Raw genomic sequence first — 18,641 nt, 5'->3', positions numbered from 1 at the left:
TGTTTTTTGTTTTTTACAAAGAGCTTAAAACTTATCTTCCAAGAAAATCATTTATCTAAACCCTAACAGAACAAAAAAAATAAAAATAACACTGAATGGTTGAGCTATTTGGTTTAAATCTATCAAATTCTCAAAGATATTTCTTTGCTATCAAGAACGAACAAAAGCAAATGTTACAAAAGTGACCTTTTTTTATTCTTGGAACTCCAGTAATGTTAAAAGAAATGAAATAAAGGTGACTAAAATATAACTATACAGTTAGAATTAAACCTTACATTTCATGCCTTCTCTCGCTGATCGAAAAAGTTATTCATACTGAAAAGTATGACTAATGCCCTTTTTATTCATATTAGTGTTTAAATTCATCCAAGTACTAAATGAGATTAAAAACATAAAATCCATACAAATAACATAAAATACATATGATTTTTTAATTTTTTTTTTACATCACATCTTGTACAGAACTCTATTATTTCACCTTGACAGAAAGTCTATCCAAATATCCTCTCATTATCAATGACACAAACTGGGGTTGCCTGGTTTAAGTTAGGTGACTGCAAAGATTGTTAAGTATTGCAAAGTTCCCATTAATTAACTCACATTTACCATAATCACAAAGGCTCCTGCACTCACCATGACTTTTAGCATCTAAACCACTATCATCTAAATCGGTTGTAGAGAGTCCATATAACTGGTCAAATGTATTTACATCTAGACAGTAATAGTTTTTAGAGCTCTTTAAATACAACGGCAGACAAAATGCTGTTTCCAAACAGTTCTTTGCCATTTATATACTGCATTCATTGATATTACAGTGATAAATGGACACTAATGTACAGACACTGACCACTTTTTAAGACGCACATTGCTAGTGGTAGGACCAACTTATTATATTATTAATGGCATAGATAAACAAGGTTTTAGATACTATATTTTTACTGTTGGATTTAAATCTGGTGACTGTGGAGGCAACATAAGGGATCAACTCAGAACGTTTAAGAAAAAAGCTTAAAATTATCAAAAGGTTTCAATGAAAACTGCATGTTGGATTTGACCAACATGCAATTTTCAATTATCATTCAGTAGACTGGGCCTGCACCTGCCGTAGCCCCAGCTTTCCTATCTTTTCTGATGACACCTGGTGTGGTCCTCTGCAGCTGTTAATCTCCTTCAAGTTTTGATGCACCGTGTGTTACGAGGAAGTGATGTACGTACCTTATATTTTACTGTTGCCTTCCTATCATCAAAAATTGGACCCTTCTCCTCTGACATCAGAACTACATTTTTGTTCACACGACAGCTGCATACCACATATTCCTATGGCTGCATGCGGAGATCCCATAAATCACTTTCTGTAATGCTCAGAATAGCACATCTGTCATCAAAAACCATTGGTTTAAAATCACTTTAAAGCTTTGAGCAAGCTTCTCTCACCATGTCTAAATACCCAGATACATGTATTGCTGCCATATAATGGGTCGATTACAAACACTTGAAGAAGTGAACCTTAATAAGTAGCAATACATTTAGTGACGGTCTTTATTACAGACTGAATTACTGAGCCATCCTTGTAATAGACTTAAGCATGGATTTCTCTGATAACAGCTTTTATTTTTCTAGATTAGTTGATCTATAGCAGGAGTTTTAAAACACAGCCTTTTTCTGTTCCCTGCAATGTTTTTGAGCAGCACTTTACTGAATTAAAGAGTGGTATATATTTAACTGACTCGCACAGTTAACTTAAGAAATTAAACAAGACTTTTTCAAGACTCATGGACCTATCCTGATATTGTTGAGAAAAAAGTAAACAAAAACTGTAGCTATATTTTTTAAATTATATGCCTCTTTTTTATTGAGAAAAATTATGAGGGCATTTTTAAATATAAGGATTCAACACAACTTATATGTACTTCTTAACCATTGCTGTATATAATCTGTAACTCTTTCATCTGCTATTATCTGTCATTATATATCTTGTATTATAACCCCACTAATACATATATATTATACATATCCTAACCTTCCTGTATAATCTGTATATAGTTTTTCATATTTATTTATTTTACAGCCTCTTATAATTTTGTCTCTGTTTATATATTCCATTTATAGTCAATACATATATGGTGTCTGTGCACATGTAAATAAATATTTATATCCCATATAGTATTTCTGGATAGATGCAAACTACATTTCGTTTCTTTGTACTTGTGACAGTGTAATGACCATAAAGTTTAAATCTATTCTATCTGTTTTATATTTTGGATATAACATAAATAACCATTTTTTTTAAATTAAAATATAATGGGTTTAGTTTGCTGTTGAATGTGTTAAAGAGAAAAAAGTAGCAACGAATATGCATATTTTTCTTTATTCTATTTTTTCAAATCCATTTCTACCTCAAAATTAGCAATTTTGCCCCTGAGCAAAAAGTTTTGGACACCACTGATCAACATGATATGAATAAATAACATATTCAAATGTCTGAGCCTTTGTTCCAGTGTTACATTTGCAAATGGATACTTATAGCCATGTTCTGGGGCTGACACATTGAACAGAAATAATCATATTAGACTTTTAATGAGATAATTAGGGCCGATCTATTCACTCTTAAAGCAACTTAATAAATGTGTAGAGTTTCAAGTTAACCGTACATTTTACTACAAGAAGAAGCTAGACTCCGCTTCTCTAATCTAAAAGACCAAATTCTGAACCAATGACATTGTTGCTATGAGCCAGCAGACCTGAACATAGTTCAACCATGCAGCCGTCAGCTTGAAAGTGTTAGGACAAAATGTTTATATTAGTTATAACTGTTTCTAATTATATGAAATGCAAAATAAAATCAATCCTGTGTTTGTGACTTTTTTAATGAATAATCTATTTATATAAATTATATACTTTAGTTATTTTATCATACAGTTTTTAAAAATAGGACCACTTATACTGAGTCTCATCAGTATGTAAGATGACAGCATTTTCTCAGCAGGCAATGTCTCCTAAGCCCTGTCTCACTTACTCTATGAAGTAGACCATGCCAGTCTCGGTGTAAGCCATCTCCCAGTTGTAAGGCAGGGGCTCCAGGCTGTCATCGCGGGGAAGAGAGCTCCATGTACGGAAGTCCATGGTGCTGCTGGACTGAGTGTAGCTGGGCACTGTTTTCCTCCAGTCTTTGTGCTCTAGAGAGAATGGATGGACATGTTAGAAAAAGGGATAAAAATAGAAAAAGGCAGTTAGAGGATATACCTCCAAAGTACAGGCAAGCTACGTTATAACACCTGCTACAGGGTCAGTAAAGGAAGAAGATATTCTGCTGATTGAATTTGCATGGAAGTGATGATGTAGGTGTGTGAGTAGGTCTGCCAAAGGGTTGTTTTGCATTTCCTACTGAGAAACTACACTATAAAGAAAATGAAACAAGCAACAAAGACACAGCTAATTCACTTAGCACTAAATGCTTTGTCTCAGGAGATGGTTATAAAAGATGAAAGACAAGAGCTTTTCTGCCTTTCCTTTTTAACCTCCCAACAATAGCAAATAATGTTGAAAGATTTAACGTCCAACACACACACACCTCAAACAGTTCTACAGCATTAGTTTTTGCAAAATAAATTATTTCTCCTCAATCCTAAGATTATTTTTAAAACTCTCAACACGCTGTTTTTCAGCTGCATTCTGGTAATACGCCGCTTTTTTGAACGGCCTTCTTTTCCCTCTTAAGATCAAAAGCACACCCTCTTGCTTCATCTTTACAGAGACAAAATGCGCATGGCATGTTTGAAGATGCGCGCTTGTCATGTAGACACTTTGAAAAGCAGCCTGAGGGAACGGCCCAAAGGAAAGCTGAGTTCATCAGCAAGGTTCAAAGCAGGGTGAGGGCCCACTTGACAGTAGGACTGTAGTTGATAACGACAATTTGAGCTCTGATGAGGAGTTTAGAGACAGAGAGCTCACATTTTCCATTAACCTCTTTCTTTTCATTCCACCATGCTTGTTCTGTCCATCTATGGTTGGTCTGGGACCGCTCTGCAGCTTCCCCTCAGCAAAGCAGTCATTTGTAACTAGTCTCCTTCCATAAAAAGAACTCCTGGATCATTTAGTGTTTGATTTCAATATGATGGAGCCGTTGGGTAAACAGACATTGGATCCCTGTGAATCCTTTGTGCAGCTGAGCAAGTAGCGCTTGAGCCTTGTCTGTCAAAACAATGTTTCATTCAGGAGAAATTATTTCAGCTTGGACTTGCTTCACTGTTAACCCCCATTCTCCTGCTAAAAAAAGGCTAGGTATGTTGCAAAGCATGTAACCTACTTCTGTCATAGAGGTTTTCTCCTTGAAAGCTTTAAGGGGATATTTACTCCTCAGAGAGACGAGAAGCTGAGCTGATTGAACTCTAAGACTCTGTCAAGGTGACCTGTAAAAAAGCTGCCTGGACACAGTAGCAGTTTTATTCAGTTTGGAGATGCACCGATTATATGTTTTTGGCGAATACTGATCTCTCCAGGTACTCCGGCTTCCTCCCACAGACCAAAAACATGACTCTTGGGTTAATTGACTTTCCTAAATTCTCCTTAGGTGTGAGTGTGTGTGTGAATGGTCGTCTGTCCTGTTTGTCTCTGTGTTGCCCTGCGATGGACTGATGACTTGTCCAGGGTGTACCCTGCCTCTTGTCTGTAGACAGCTGGAGATAGGCACCATCGCGACTCCATTTTGCATAAGCGTGTAAAAAATTTGTTGGATTTAAGCTACTGATTTTAATTCTATGACTTTTTAAAGGAGTAATATTGACAAAAGCAGAAAAAAAATGCTCCAGGTTCTTTTATAGAGGTAGTAGTCACGAATTAAACAGAAGTTCAACCAATCTATATCAACTGCTCTTTTGTATTTGACTCCATATAACAGGGAATGTGGCTGTGAAACCATCCTGGATAGAAATATTAGCTATGCTGCTGCCATCATCATCTCTGTTTATAGATGTTGTAGCTTGGCATATTTTTTTATTGTAGTCCTGTTTCTCTGACTGTAACTAACTGTTTGTGCTCTCTTTCATCCTCTGACATGGGAGCTGGCTCGGAACACCTTTGCCTGACTGTGTCTTTATTGGACAGGGCCACCCGTGGAGCTGGTTAACAGCAATCTTTTCTATCTTGGCTTCTTTCTGTATTTCTGCCTCTGTCTCCCTGAACACCAGTCAGCCTCAGCAGAAGGCAGCTCTTACTTAGGCAGGTTTTTCATCCTGTTAAAAGGGAGTTTTCCTCTCCACTGTCATTACATGCATGAGAGGGATTGGTGAAGAGTCAATAAGTGGATGCAATCAGCTGGTTTTCCTTAGATAGAAACCTTTGAATCATCTGACTGTATGATCTGGTTGAAAACATAGTTCATAACGGAAAAAAGGCTTAAGAAGACCATCACAACAGGTGAACAATAGCAGAAAGATTGCTGTTTAAGAAAAACAGTCTGTGCTTGAAATTGACTGACCGGGCAATCCATTGACCAGCGGGGGCCTCTCATCATCATCCTCCTCCTCAGGTACGGCGCTATCCTTCCTATCCATCTTACTGACTGAGGTGGTCCGCTTCCTGGGGACTTCACTGTGGAAATCCTCATCAAACAGCACCTGATCCACCAGGTCAGGCTGCACCAGATTGGGCTCTGCAGGCGGCTTTGGGGTCCCATAGTAGTTACCTTTGAGGAAAAAAAAGCATGATGGAAAAAAAACATGATCGATGGTGCAACCATGAATACGGAAAGATGGGTTCAAATCAACACTAAGAGGGTCTATAAATATACTGTATTTACTGTATGTGTGTATATATACATACATATACATATATATATATAGCTTACTGATCTGACATTGATCAAATAAACCAATTATATTCATAAAATGTCACACAACAGCACTTCAGACAGCCAAGTTCAATGTTTTGGGACTCCCTCCTCTGCATGATTTTCACGTCTCTTAACCTTCTGCCTTGTTTTCCCTCGATAACTGCACCACAGGGCTGTCATGACTCATATAACATTAAAATCACTTCACTTAAAATTCTCCAGCAACTAATTACACTGATCATTGAATACAGCAATTATCTATCTTTCTGTTTTTTCCTTAATGAAGAAGGACCTTGTGTATGATGAGTATAAATATTCAAAGAGAGCACAGCCCCCTGAAAAAGAAAGGGATGGAGTGCAAAACTTTGTTAAATTATTTTCTCATTTAACTCATGGGGTGATCCATCTATCTATGGGCTGGTGAGCAGTATGCAGAATGCAATTTGGGCACAGAATAAGTAATTATTGCACCTCCATTAGGACTATAAATAATGTGCCTACTAATTTATATGCCCACCATTTATTATGATTATTTGCTTTGTAAATGTTGCTCTGTCAGATGTGTTTACACTAAAACCACCAGATTATTTTCTGGCAATCCATTTGCAAGATAAAATATTTACATAGTTCATACAATAAGTGATCTCAGCTAAAACAAGAAATGTAATTGGATTAATTAAAGTATGTAGAGTAATACCACAGGGAAATATGAATCTCTGGCAGTTTAATTAGCTCCCATAATTTTGATCATACTTCAATTTAGTCCCAGTTGTTAATGGAACTATGATATTATGTGCTTTTGATGTACTTAAGCGTTAACACACTATCAAAACAAAATGCATTTTTTTTCTTGGAAGCAGCATTTATTAGATCTAGATCTTTTTTATGGCATGGAGGGGAAGAAAAAGAAAATAAAGCCATGGTGTGCAAGGAACTGTGGAGAACATCACAGTCATTCCAGTGGCTTTACAGCACTAACCCTGACACTTCAACAGCTTTTCTGAAAATTGAGCTCATCTTGAAGCCGGCCTCATTTCTAAAAGCATGCTAACAACAACACCCAGCGTACAAGGGTAATGCAACGATAGCAGATCTCCCTCAAAGCGGCAAGAAGATTGAGGAGGAGAGAAAGGCTGGATGAAAGCCGGCCCCTCCCTATTTGACATGCAACTCTGTGTTTACCAAATGACACTCATCCGCATTTGTCAAAGATGGCTTCATTAACAGGAGTTGCATAATGATAGCAGGGAGAGATTTGGGTGTGCTGCCTAATCCCTGACTGCCTCCTGCTGCAGAATGACATTTATCAGCCAGACGCTACCTCTGTGATTAATTACTTACAAACATGTGTCTTGGCCCCTGATGAATGTGTGCCGTATATATAGAAGCGTGTGAAAGCAGTGTGTCAGTGAAGATGTGTGGCACCATTTGCCATTACAACCGCTGTGAAGCCTCATAAGCAGATGAGCCTGGAAAGCTTGTCCTGCGGTACGTGTGAACCTCATATCAGAGGGTTGATGAGCCAGGGTAGAGTGAGCCGACTCTTTCAAAGGGTGTGCAAGCCATTTTATGGTGGTGGGCTCAACTACAGAAAATGAAAAGATTCCTCTTGCCAATGTCACTCTACAGGCTAAACAAGGTCATGTGCTCCTTCATCCTGCTACAGCCACTCAGAGCAGACAAACACAGGGAAGGAGACGTTGAGACTTGAAGCTCCATTCATATTCTAATCAAATTTAGTCTCATTCTCCATTTTTTTTCCCGTATAAAATGGCAAGAACATTTCATCATGGGAGCTCCAGAAGTGTTTGATTGAATTTTTGTATTTCTAGGCAACAAAATAGAGATTATTGGTTAAAGGAACTTTCTCTGTGTTATCAATATCATCTTTCGGGGCTGCTGTCCCTCTAGAATTGCAGGGGAAAAGTCCGTTTTGGTCCATGGACATGTTAGAAAAATCAGGTCCACAGCAACACTGATGGAGAGCAGACCAAAACATCTAGAAAGGCCCAATATGAGTGCCAAATTTTCCATGTTATTAACTGCTGCTCGTTTGACATCTTGCCAGTAGTTTGTGTGGAAAACAGCAACAGGCTAGGTTCACCAGGACCTCAAATACGATAAGCCTCTCTGTGCTTGCCTGTTGTCTAAACAGGGTTGACTTTTAATGAGCGAATCATGATGAAGTACTTATGGCAACGCTGTGTATATTTAACCCAAGTATAATCTGAATTAGAGATATATGAAATTATCTTTTAGGTCGGTATACAACACTTTTTTTTTGCTTTTCAGTTGGCTGCTCTTCTCAAAAATAATCATATGTATCTTGATTTGGTCAAGAGTGCCAATTTAAAGCAAATCAAGTTTCCCTTAAACACAACACCTAAATAAGCTAGAAGTTGTTGCTGGCCAACAAAGCAGACATGATATTTAACTCATAAGATATATCTTTGGTTCTGTAGTCAAGATTTTAATCTAGAGAGATGAATGTGGCTTTGTCTTTACTACAACTTCTCAATTTGCTTGTCTACGGTGTTTGAGTTTGCATTAGTGCAGTGTCAGCCTTTAGGGGTGCTAAACCTGGAATATGCTGGTGAAGATTCTCAGTCATCCAGGTCATAGTCATTCCAAAAAAAAAGAAAATGAAAAACAATCCACTAGACTTTGTTTCCAAGTTTGAAGACATTTTGCTTCCCATCCAGGAAGCTTTCTCAATTCAAAATGTCAGGAATAGCGTTGTGTTCGAGGTTTCATACAGTAACCCAACAAAGCCTTGTTTTTATTTTGAAAAAATGCAAATTGAAACAGTCGAAACAGTGTTGCTTTAATGCAGAAAGCCCAATAATGGCATTTGCATGCCTGGGTCGACCAGATCCTCCAGAGATACTAAGTGCAGGAGCCACTGTTGAATAACGATTGTTTCCTGTGGTACTTCTGTCTGAAAAGGGCCCAAAACTATTATCCGTCTTTGGGGATGGATCACCCAGACAACAGATGTAGACAAGGTACTCCGACAGGTAGAGCAAAAGCCCTGACACAGGTGTCAGGCCAGGACCAGCTTTGAAACTACAAGAGGAGGACAAATAAAGACTAATTTAACAGTCTTTGGAAAGGGCTAAATCAAAACAGACTGTTAAAAAGAGACCACCCTCTACAGAGCATTCATAACTTCATCCAATGTCAGCATACATTTCTCAAATTTCAATTTTGATTGAAAAAAGCTTTGTCTTCACTGCGCTCCTTCATCCTACCCCACAACCATATCCAGTCCTTAATTGTTTGATGCAACATAAATTGACAGCGGATTTCACATCACGTCCACCCTGGGTTTCGCTTCACATTGCTTCACTCCTGAATACGCCTCTAGATAGTGACAACATGCAACTCACTCAATCCAATTGCAATTTTGAACATTCTGTATGGATGCATCTTTAGAAAGTATTTGACCCTTTGGCCGAAACAAGCATATACGAAAAAACCAAGTATATTCTTTATCAAGATCAGCATGGAAATCCAAAGCGCTTCTCTGAATAGGCACGCAAAGTTGTATGGGCTGGATGGTATGAAGAAAACATGACATGTTGATTTTATCAATGAACATTTTGAATAGGAATTTTCCTCTTGCCTCTGTCTTTCATTAAATTATTGAGATCATTACCAAGCACAGGTGTAAGTCACAATATGGGGCAAAATGTACCGCTTGGCAGAGGTCTGCGATTCTTCTAGTTTACACTAAAATTATTTAAAATGACACAAATTAATTTTGACAGCCCACCAAGAATTGAATCTAATCAGTCCTTTGTTGTTTCCATATTATTACTCACACTGATTTGCAATGACCATTGTGGTTTAATACATTTTGCAGCCAAAGTTGTATGCCTGACCGTTACTTCAAATAAAAGATGAATAGGACCATTTATTACAGATTCATTGACCACGGTAGGTGAAAAAAAAATCTACAAAATTACTGCAATAAAATTTTTTTCAAGTGAAGAAAAAATGCAGGATCTATTAGCATAATAAGCATTCAGGCAAGTCATTTGGGACTATTAGTGAAAGCATTATGATTAGTTAAGCATCCCATTAGCTCAGTACCTTGAGCACAGCTCACTTACTGTACACTAATAAACTGAAGGTAATTCATGAGCTCTTCAATGAAGAACTGAAACCCATGTGAGTCATAAAAGGGGACAAATGACCTTGTTTGTTCCTTCCTTTTCACAGAAAAATAGGCTGCACTTCAAGCCCTACCAAATTAAATAAGTACCATTCTGTGGTTCGATTACTTCCAGCTCCTCGCTTGGTTCCCTGTGCAGCTAGAAGATCAACCACAAAAGCCATTCAGTGCCTTCTGCTGACTGGGCTTAAGCGGAGTAGCGACTGCTATCAGAGTATTCCCTATGGAATAGTGTACCAAAACCTCCCAACTTTGAAAAGCTAATCCACACGCCTGCACTGAGCCAGCCGGTCCTGCTTACACTGCAAAGAGTGTGTTCAATGGGAGCTGAGAAGCTCAGTATGCTTTTATATCAACTACTGTATTATTGTCATCTGCTTACTCTTGATTTATCTTCCTCTGCCGAAGGTCAACATTTTAAACCCAGACTGGCTCTGGTTAAAGAGGACTTGCATCCTCTTGGTAGTTTGTCAATTCCTGAAATATTTTCCTTTTAGCAGAAAAAGAGATTTCTGATAAAGATTATGTGGGATTGTGTAAATTACAAGTGTCTATAGGAAAAAGGTTTTGGATTGAAAATTACATTTTATGAAATACTTTTAGTAGATTTCATCCCAACATCTTACAGTTGTATCTCAGGTTTCGATGAACTAACAGAGATTACACAGTACAATTACACAGTAGCCTAACACACCTGTGCAGACCAAGCAAATAGCAGATCTCACTTTTAAGGCTTCCTCACTTTGGAAAAGGATTACACTTCATCTTATAAATCCAACTTATAGGAACCAGAGGATGCAGAAAAAAGGGAATGTCAGAACAGCGCAGTGATGCTAGATTTGATGCAACCAGAGATTTTCCCCTCAGACTTTTAGCAAAATCCCTTCCCATTTTAAAGTAGTTTGGATTTGCCACCAAAAAAAAATGCTTAAAGAGAATGGGGAAGATTATTGTTTCATTGCCATAATCACTGTGCAATGAGATACATCCCCCTTTCCAGTTCCTTTATGACATAAAAATATTTAGACCCTCTTACTTCCTAAGATATACCAATGAAGAGAAACAGCTCATGCTCCTTTGTATCAAAAGAAAAGATTATGATGTGGTCATTCTGAGAACAAATATCTATGGCTATTTAAACTTTTTATCAAAAATAGCTCTAAATAATACGGGTGAATTTTTAACATACACTGCTTTTCAAAAACATTAAACACATTCAAACTTTTTTAAATTTATGCACATAACACCCAAAAATGCTACTATAATTGTTTTATCTGTATTTTGTATCTTATCTTTGTTTTTAAGTGTTTAAATGACCTTACCCCATTTGACCTCTCTGCGCTTCTTCCCCCCTACTTGCCTCCTCAGTCTCTCAGGTCAGCAGAACAGCAGCTCCTGTAGGTACCGCAGTTTAAGAGGAAGCTCACAGGGGAGAGAGCTTCCTCTATCGCTGCTCCTCTTTTATGGAATAAAACATTTTAAAGCTCGGCTTAAGACTTACTTTTATTCGCTGGCTTTTAACACTGGCAGGACTTAGTTGTTGTGACCTTGTTTATTTAGCTTACATAAATTCTTATTATTGCCTTATTCTAGATATTTATGGTGTATTTTATTTTCTTATTGAGTTTTATTATTTTTAGCTACGTATGTTCATTTGCTAGCTGTTTTAAAGCGCTCTATAAATAAAGTTGATGATGATCATGAAGTATATATTTTGGATTGTTTCTGACACAAAATAGTGTATAATTAAGAATTAAGAAAAAAAATATTTAATTTTTTCTTAATAAAAACCTTAAATGTTTGATGATTTTACTCCTTTTGATCCAGTGCCTTTAAAAGTCACTTGATCAGAAAAAAATGTCCACTTTGAATGAATTAATCTCAGTATAAAACACCAGAAAAATCAAGGACAAAATGAGTGGTGGAATCATACAAGCTTTGATTATGAAACAATCCATTCAGTCATTTCAAAAGGAAAAAAACTCCTAATATACTAAGATAACAGCAGCGTAGCTAAACGGGCAAAAAGAACATTCATTTGAAAGGCTACCAAGTGGTCCAAGGTGACTTCAGGGATGTAGAGATCAACACCTAATGAAGGGCAGTCTGTTGACTGGACAACTATTAGCTGTGACCTCTACAATCGTTCCACTCTAGAAGAGGGAAAAGACTTTGAAAATGTCACAGAAAGTCAATATATTTCACAGAGGGATTTCCCCACTAGTGTTGGACAAAGCAGAAATGTGTAAGAAATTGCCCCTGGTCACATGCAACGTAAAGAGGCACTCTGAGTTAACACAATGTTTCATGGGGGTGCATCCATCATAATTATGGGATCCTTGATTTCAGTATGTACAGAAAAAGGCTGTCTTTCTGGAGGCTGGGAGATTATTTGAATGTGCTGGAGGTTCAAGCCCCAAGACGACAACCCTACATGGGAATGGAACCAAAAATATTCAGCTGATAGAATAACAAAAAGTCCATAGAAAACTCTCATTGAGAATCTGCAGTAATAACTAAATACAATCACATAAACTCCATCCACGCATCCATTCTTACTGGATCTAAGCTGTTTCTTTAAAAAAGGAGGGGTAAAGACTTCAGCCTGTAGATGACATGCTCTGGAGACACAAACTTCCCAGAAATGCTTTTGTTTCTCCTGCAAAATGTAGAATAACTCCTTTCCTTTTTTATTTGTTAAAGAAAATAGTATATGTGTACTTTAATGCAAATCTATGACACATTGTCTTTACACTTAAAAAATATGTGCTTTTTTGTGTTGGTCTGTCACAAAAAAAACTCAAATTCTGTTGTGGTTAAATAAATCATTTTGCACAGACCTCCACCTTCTGTTTACCTCATTAAAGTGCTGCTTCATAAACATTTATAAACAGCTTAAGATGGAAAAGACGGGGTACCACTCTTAAAGCTGCTGTTTTGGATGCTTCATGATGAGCTAAGCATACTGGTTGTGTCTGTGAGCTGGGAAGAAAAATAAGGCTGCTGATTTCTCCCATGAATAAAGCATGACTTGAAAGTAAGAACACAAGTCTGTCCTCCTGATGTGTGGCTGTGTAAACAGCCGCTGGGATCAAGGGGTTGGCTGGTTTACAGAAGGTCACCAGCAGGCTCTACATCTGCTTACACTTTCTCACATTGTTGACTGAATGTTAATAGTTTATGGGCAAACTTCTACCTGAATATGCCGACAGAGACAATAAGTGTACAAATAAGGGCTCAAACCTAAAGATGAAATCTCAATCTACAGAGGTACTACAATACAATGAAAGCACTAGTAAATGTGCATTGTGTCAAGCAGGAAATAAAGGATTTCTTTTCACCTTCTTTATGGAATGGTTTTGCCAGGATTAAGAACAACTGATTAACATGCAACAAACATCTTCCTCCGCTGTTGGCGGAAATTATTGTTCCACCAGCACAACGCTTTCATCATATTAGAATATTTCACCCCAGCTGTCGCAGAGATTTTACAGAGGTCATGCAGCGCTGTTGACAACTATCGTGTTTGCCTTGGGGTTATGACTGAAGGGGAAAAAAGGGTGAAAACAACTGAGAGAAGAAGACTTGTTTACTCTCGCACTGTGTCATCATCTGTAAATGTGGTGTTGTGAGAAAGGCACGGCGAACCTGAGAAATGGGGAGAGAAAAAAAATATTCTGATCACGGAGGAGTGATGCACAGAACTGCTAGCATTATGGGATGTTATTTCCCGTTACTTATGCAAAATGACAGCACCTTATTTACCTGTCTCTTATTTGTTCTCAGTAGTCCTAAATACATCTACAAAACCATCCTAGTTGATTTACCTAAAACTTTTCTCACCCATATTCTAAATCTGATAGTTATAATTAATGTGGGATTAAATTTGTAAGGGTGTTGCTTTAAATTCAAGTAACATAGTAACTCAAACTATGTTCTAAACAAAGGTGCTCACAATACTTGAAGCTGTGACACTGTCAGTGTTTTTTTCTAAAAGGACCATAGCAGAATAGATGGCTGAAATAAACACCCTAAAGCACTCGAACAATGCAGTGTCCTTTTCAAAGAGAGAAGCCTGACCTTCCAGCTTAGGAGTGTGATGTACTGTAGTTATGATCTACCTTCTGTGTAATCAGCTGACTGCAAGATGTGAAGAAGAAAATAATAACTGTTGAGTTAAACTCAGAGAAAAAGAAGATTTTGTTGTATTTATTTCTTATGTGTGATTTATTCATTAAGCGTTTGGATTTGAAAGATGAAAATCAGTTTTTATTTTAATATCTAATGATGTACTGATTTTGCTTTCATACTTTCTAGGTCGGAGGTCTTCAACAGGGGGTCCGCGACCCCTAGGGGGTCCACAGAGGTACTGCATGGGGGTCGTGAAAGTTTTGGTTGATTTGACTTTTTTTTCTTTTTTTTATATTCCCCCCTGCTATTTTTTCCCACTAAATAAAATGTCTTTAAATCCACATTAACATGAATTCAACACACAGATAAATGGAGACAGAAGATGTCTTTCAGTCATCAATACACACATTCAGTGACACACAATCAGAACTACTTCAATAATCCCAGGGAAAATTACTTTTGTAACATGACTCCATCTGTAATAGACTGACTATAGGACCAGTTTTATGTAAAATTTCTCATATATATATATATATATATATATATATATATATATATATATATATATATATATATATATATATATATATATATATATATACACACAGTATAATTAGGGGGTTCCCACTCCATCTGGCCATCAGTTTTGGGGTCCTTGGCCTGGAACACGTTGAACACCAATGTTCTAGTTGAAGGTCCAACTTTAATTTAACTGTATAATAGGACTTCAGCGCTAAAAGTAAATGAGGAAGAGCTGGGATTGTCTGAAGAAATACACCCCATGGCTGATTAGTTACTTCTAATTCTTATACTCAAATAATATCAGTTGCCATTAATGAATAATGTATAATGACATATAGGGAGACATGAGAATGACTGTATACAGGATTGCATGCCTTTATATTTATAAGTGTCTCTAGTATTAGCTGCCTACCATCATAGGTCCCACTCTCCAAAAGGAGTCCACTTTCCTCCAGGATCCTGAAGTCTCCAACACTGATGAAGTTGTAATCCACTCCTGGCACCTCCCCCTCTCGAGGAAGCCGTGTGGTACCTGGGAAAGCATAGAGATAAGAGACCGGGTTTAAAAACACAGTTCCTAAGAAACAACCGTGCATTCAAGTGATATGATAATATAAACAAAAGCTGCCGTTAGATGCAGAGATTAGCTTGTGGTATTTTTTTGTACTGTCTCACTTCTCAGCTTCTGAAACCATATAGAATGAGTCTGAATCCAAACATTTAAAAGTCACAGAAAATCAAACATTCAGACATCTATTACTTCCTTAAGGTCTGTCTCTCTTGCCACGAGATGTGTATTAATTCTTTGTTATCTGTTCGTTGTGTAAATGCAAAGTTGTTTGTCACATTTTGTTTTGCAAATCTGTGGTGCTCAAAGAAAAGTTATCAATCTGTCTAAACTTAGATTAGTTTTATTGATCTCACAGCGGAGAAATTCACCGGTCACATATTGGCCTAGTAATTAAAGAAGGTGCAAACAAGGAGGAAAAAGGTGCATTAAGTCCATTTTTCTAGCTGGTGGACTCTGGCTTTGATTTCAGACCAAAATCCTTGGAGTTTGGAGGCATTTTCTAAATATGAGCAGCCTGTTGAACGCTAATAGATCCAGTCTGTCATCTCCGATGAGTGCCTGCAGCTTTTATACATTATAAATGGGACTCTCTTGATGCACATGGCAACAGCTACAATCAGAAAACAGCTATGTTAATTATAGATGTGAATTATGATGGAAGTAATGAGTTGTGTAACCTCCCGGAGTGATATAGGTTCACTCCACAACCACAAAGAACAACCTGAATGCAAATGATACGAGGCCCTCCTGCAAGCAGCTTTTCCTCCCGTGGTGAAGCCACAGCCTGTGTAAGTACTGATAGGAGAGATATTTTCTTCTAGGAGGAACTTCCAAATGTGATCATGATTTCTTTTTCTACGTATTGAGCAGAACGATAAACAGAGCACACAAAATTGAACTGTGAGGCCATGTGGCTATTTTTTGATTTGAATAAAGGAAAAAAAAGGTGTCCTTTTGACTAGGGACTGGGATAGGCTTTAATTAACAAGGGATTATTAATACTTAAGACAAAGTTTCAGGAAGGATAATTACAGAGGGAAACATTTATTAATTTGGAATTTAGTTTAAATACAAGATCTTTAAAATATAAGAAAATACATCTTCTAACCTTCCGCTTTTAAGTCCCTCTTCAGAAAATACGACAAAGCTACATAACAATCAACCAGAGGGTAGATGGTCTATGAAGGGTCTCTGAGATTTTTTTAATGTACACCATTGTGCTGTTAATAGAGTGTAAAAGGTCCTTGATGGAATTGATTATGGCATCAATATGGTTCTCCGTCACTGTTATGCTCAGGGTGTGATCGGTGTTTTGAGTTTCATTTTATGCTTTTATTTCCTGAGTCTCAGATTTATTTCTTTAACCTAGTCCACACAAAGATAATCACAATATCTTTTCAAAATCAGATAAGAAAAACATTGGATCCACACATGTGTACACAGCACCAATGAAGCAGCTGTACTACATATGCCGGGCCCTCTGGTGGCGCTGTGACACTGCCAGTGCTGACAAAACGACTGGGTTTTTGCAGACATAGCAGTAAAGAAGCGTAGGCAGATTACAGAAGTAGACTGAGCTACATTGTCATTGTATAAAACAGATGCGGCTCCTGTGTACACACTGAAACATTAAAACCGAACACTCTATAAAAACTATCGTTTGTGCTCTCCCAAAACATGGCCTCTGATTAGGTGTCCAGGTTCAACGACAAAATCTCTTTACCTTCACATTTAATCAATGCAATGTTGCCTTAACAAATTCTGGATATAAAAGATGCTACCTAGACTGAATATTCTTTCAGAAATCCATTTTTTTCTACATGCGAACAACATATAGCAGTAAATATGTAGATCATTCTAATACAATGAAGTAGCACCAATCGGTTTGAGAAGACTATTCTGTCCAAATGAACCGAACTGACATTGAAGCCTTAAAATAGAAGTATTTTGAAATACTATCAGAAGAGCATCTGTAAGGTTGATTTTTCTTTTTCTTTTTTTTAAGTGTAGAGTCTGTGCCAATTAGCAGTGCAAAGATTTCCGGCTGCTCAATGGCCTATTAACCAGATTTATGTAGCAGCTTCCTTTTATTTTTTCCCTCTTACATTTTCTCTCTAATTGGACTGTGACAGCTCCTCTGCTCAGGTACAGAGCAGTTAAAAAACACAAGCACCCAGCAACACCAAAATCACTAACACCTTCATTTAAAGCCTTTGTTAGTAAAAGCAGGTAATATTACATTGTGTAAAAGAATGCCAGCCTGTACTGCCTCTCATTAACAACTTGTTTTCAAGTTGGTGCCGGCTAACATCCCACGAACTTTCCCTTGTAGGCCAATTACTTGCCAAGCAGTCCTGTATCTGTCAAATATCTTCACGAGAAATCGTCCTAGATTTCAAACCAATATTTACCATAAGCTTACATTAAGGGAGTCATTTTGGAAGGCAAGATGAAAGCAACAAAGAAAAAAATGTCTCTTAAACATCTTTTCTTACTTTATTCTTTTTATTTATAATTGGCTTTTTTAGACTGGTCCTTTAGGAAAAAAAAGAGCATTTTTGCAGAAACTCCAGTTAAATGCCAGACAAAAGAAATGTGACGTTTAGAGGATTTATTAAAGAAGGAGATATTTTCAGAGTGCATGCAGGCCTGAGCTTAATGTTTGTTAACTGTAGCAGGTAAAGTGAGTGCAGCTCTTCTGGAGTTACACAGGATCAGTGAAATTTATGTCTAGAGATATTTTATTATGCATGGCAACCAACCTGTTTTCATCTGCATAAATACTGGAAACAGATGGGCAAAGCTAGCAGGTATCTTTTCAAGGAACCCAGTAAGCACACTAAAGTGTTTCATCTTTCTGAGGCATACAAATTGTAATTTGAAAACAGTGGTTGGCAGTCATCCATACAATTATGACAACGTTTGAAAGTAAATACGAATTTTTCTTGGAACTTTCCCAGCTAATTTTTCTTCTGGGTGAAAGAAAACAACTCGTTTTCCAGCTTTGATGTAATTGTAATTTTCAAACTTGTTAGAAGTCAGGTTTAAACTTTATCATCATCATTATCATCATCATCTATTTACAAAGTACTTTATACGTATACTTTAGAACTTTATAACGTGTTGCACAGGTACATAGAACTGAAAAAAAGAGACAAAAAAAATTTATATTTATAAAAAAGCAATAATCAAAATAAAATACAAGGTTAATAGTATATGCAAGAGATTAAGTAAAAATATGATATCTAGCAGTAAAAGCTCTTTGGGACATAAAGACCATTATGACATTTAAACATTAAGAGTAAAATTTTAACATAATTATTAAAGAAGATAGGTTTCAGATATTACAGGCTAACAATGGAACCAAACGACCCATTCATCGGTTACCATTTGCATGTTTCCAAGCGATA

At 37.1% G+C, this 18,641-nt stretch overlaps 1 protein-coding gene across 2 annotated transcripts in view; it reads right to left on the bottom strand.

Annotated features, from left to right (window-relative positions):
- Positions 1-18,641, bottom strand: part of LOC107098707 (membrane-associated guanylate kinase, WW and PDZ domain-containing protein 3-like) — a 166,913-nt gene that overhangs the window by 31,255 nt on the left and 117,017 nt on the right. For both annotated transcript variants that reach the window (XM_015396521.1, XM_015396520.1), the window contains exons 3-5: positions 15,073-15,192; positions 5,477-5,683; positions 3,017-3,176 (exon numbers count right to left, since the gene is read on the bottom strand). In XM_015396521.1, coding sequence (XP_015252007.1) covers positions 3,017-3,176; positions 5,477-5,683; positions 15,073-15,192 — 487 coding nt within the window. The remainder of the gene's footprint in view (positions 1-3,016; positions 3,177-5,476; positions 5,684-15,072; positions 15,193-18,641) is intronic.

This window comes from Cyprinodon variegatus, unplaced genomic scaffold (genome assembly GCF_000732505.1).
Source record: "Cyprinodon variegatus isolate N-32 unplaced genomic scaffold, C_variegatus-1.0 Scaffold802, whole genome shotgun sequence".
NCBI lineage: Eukaryota > Metazoa > Chordata > Actinopteri > Cyprinodontiformes > Cyprinodontidae > Cyprinodon > Cyprinodon variegatus.
This window is presented reverse-complemented; position numbering and strand designations above follow the sequence as displayed.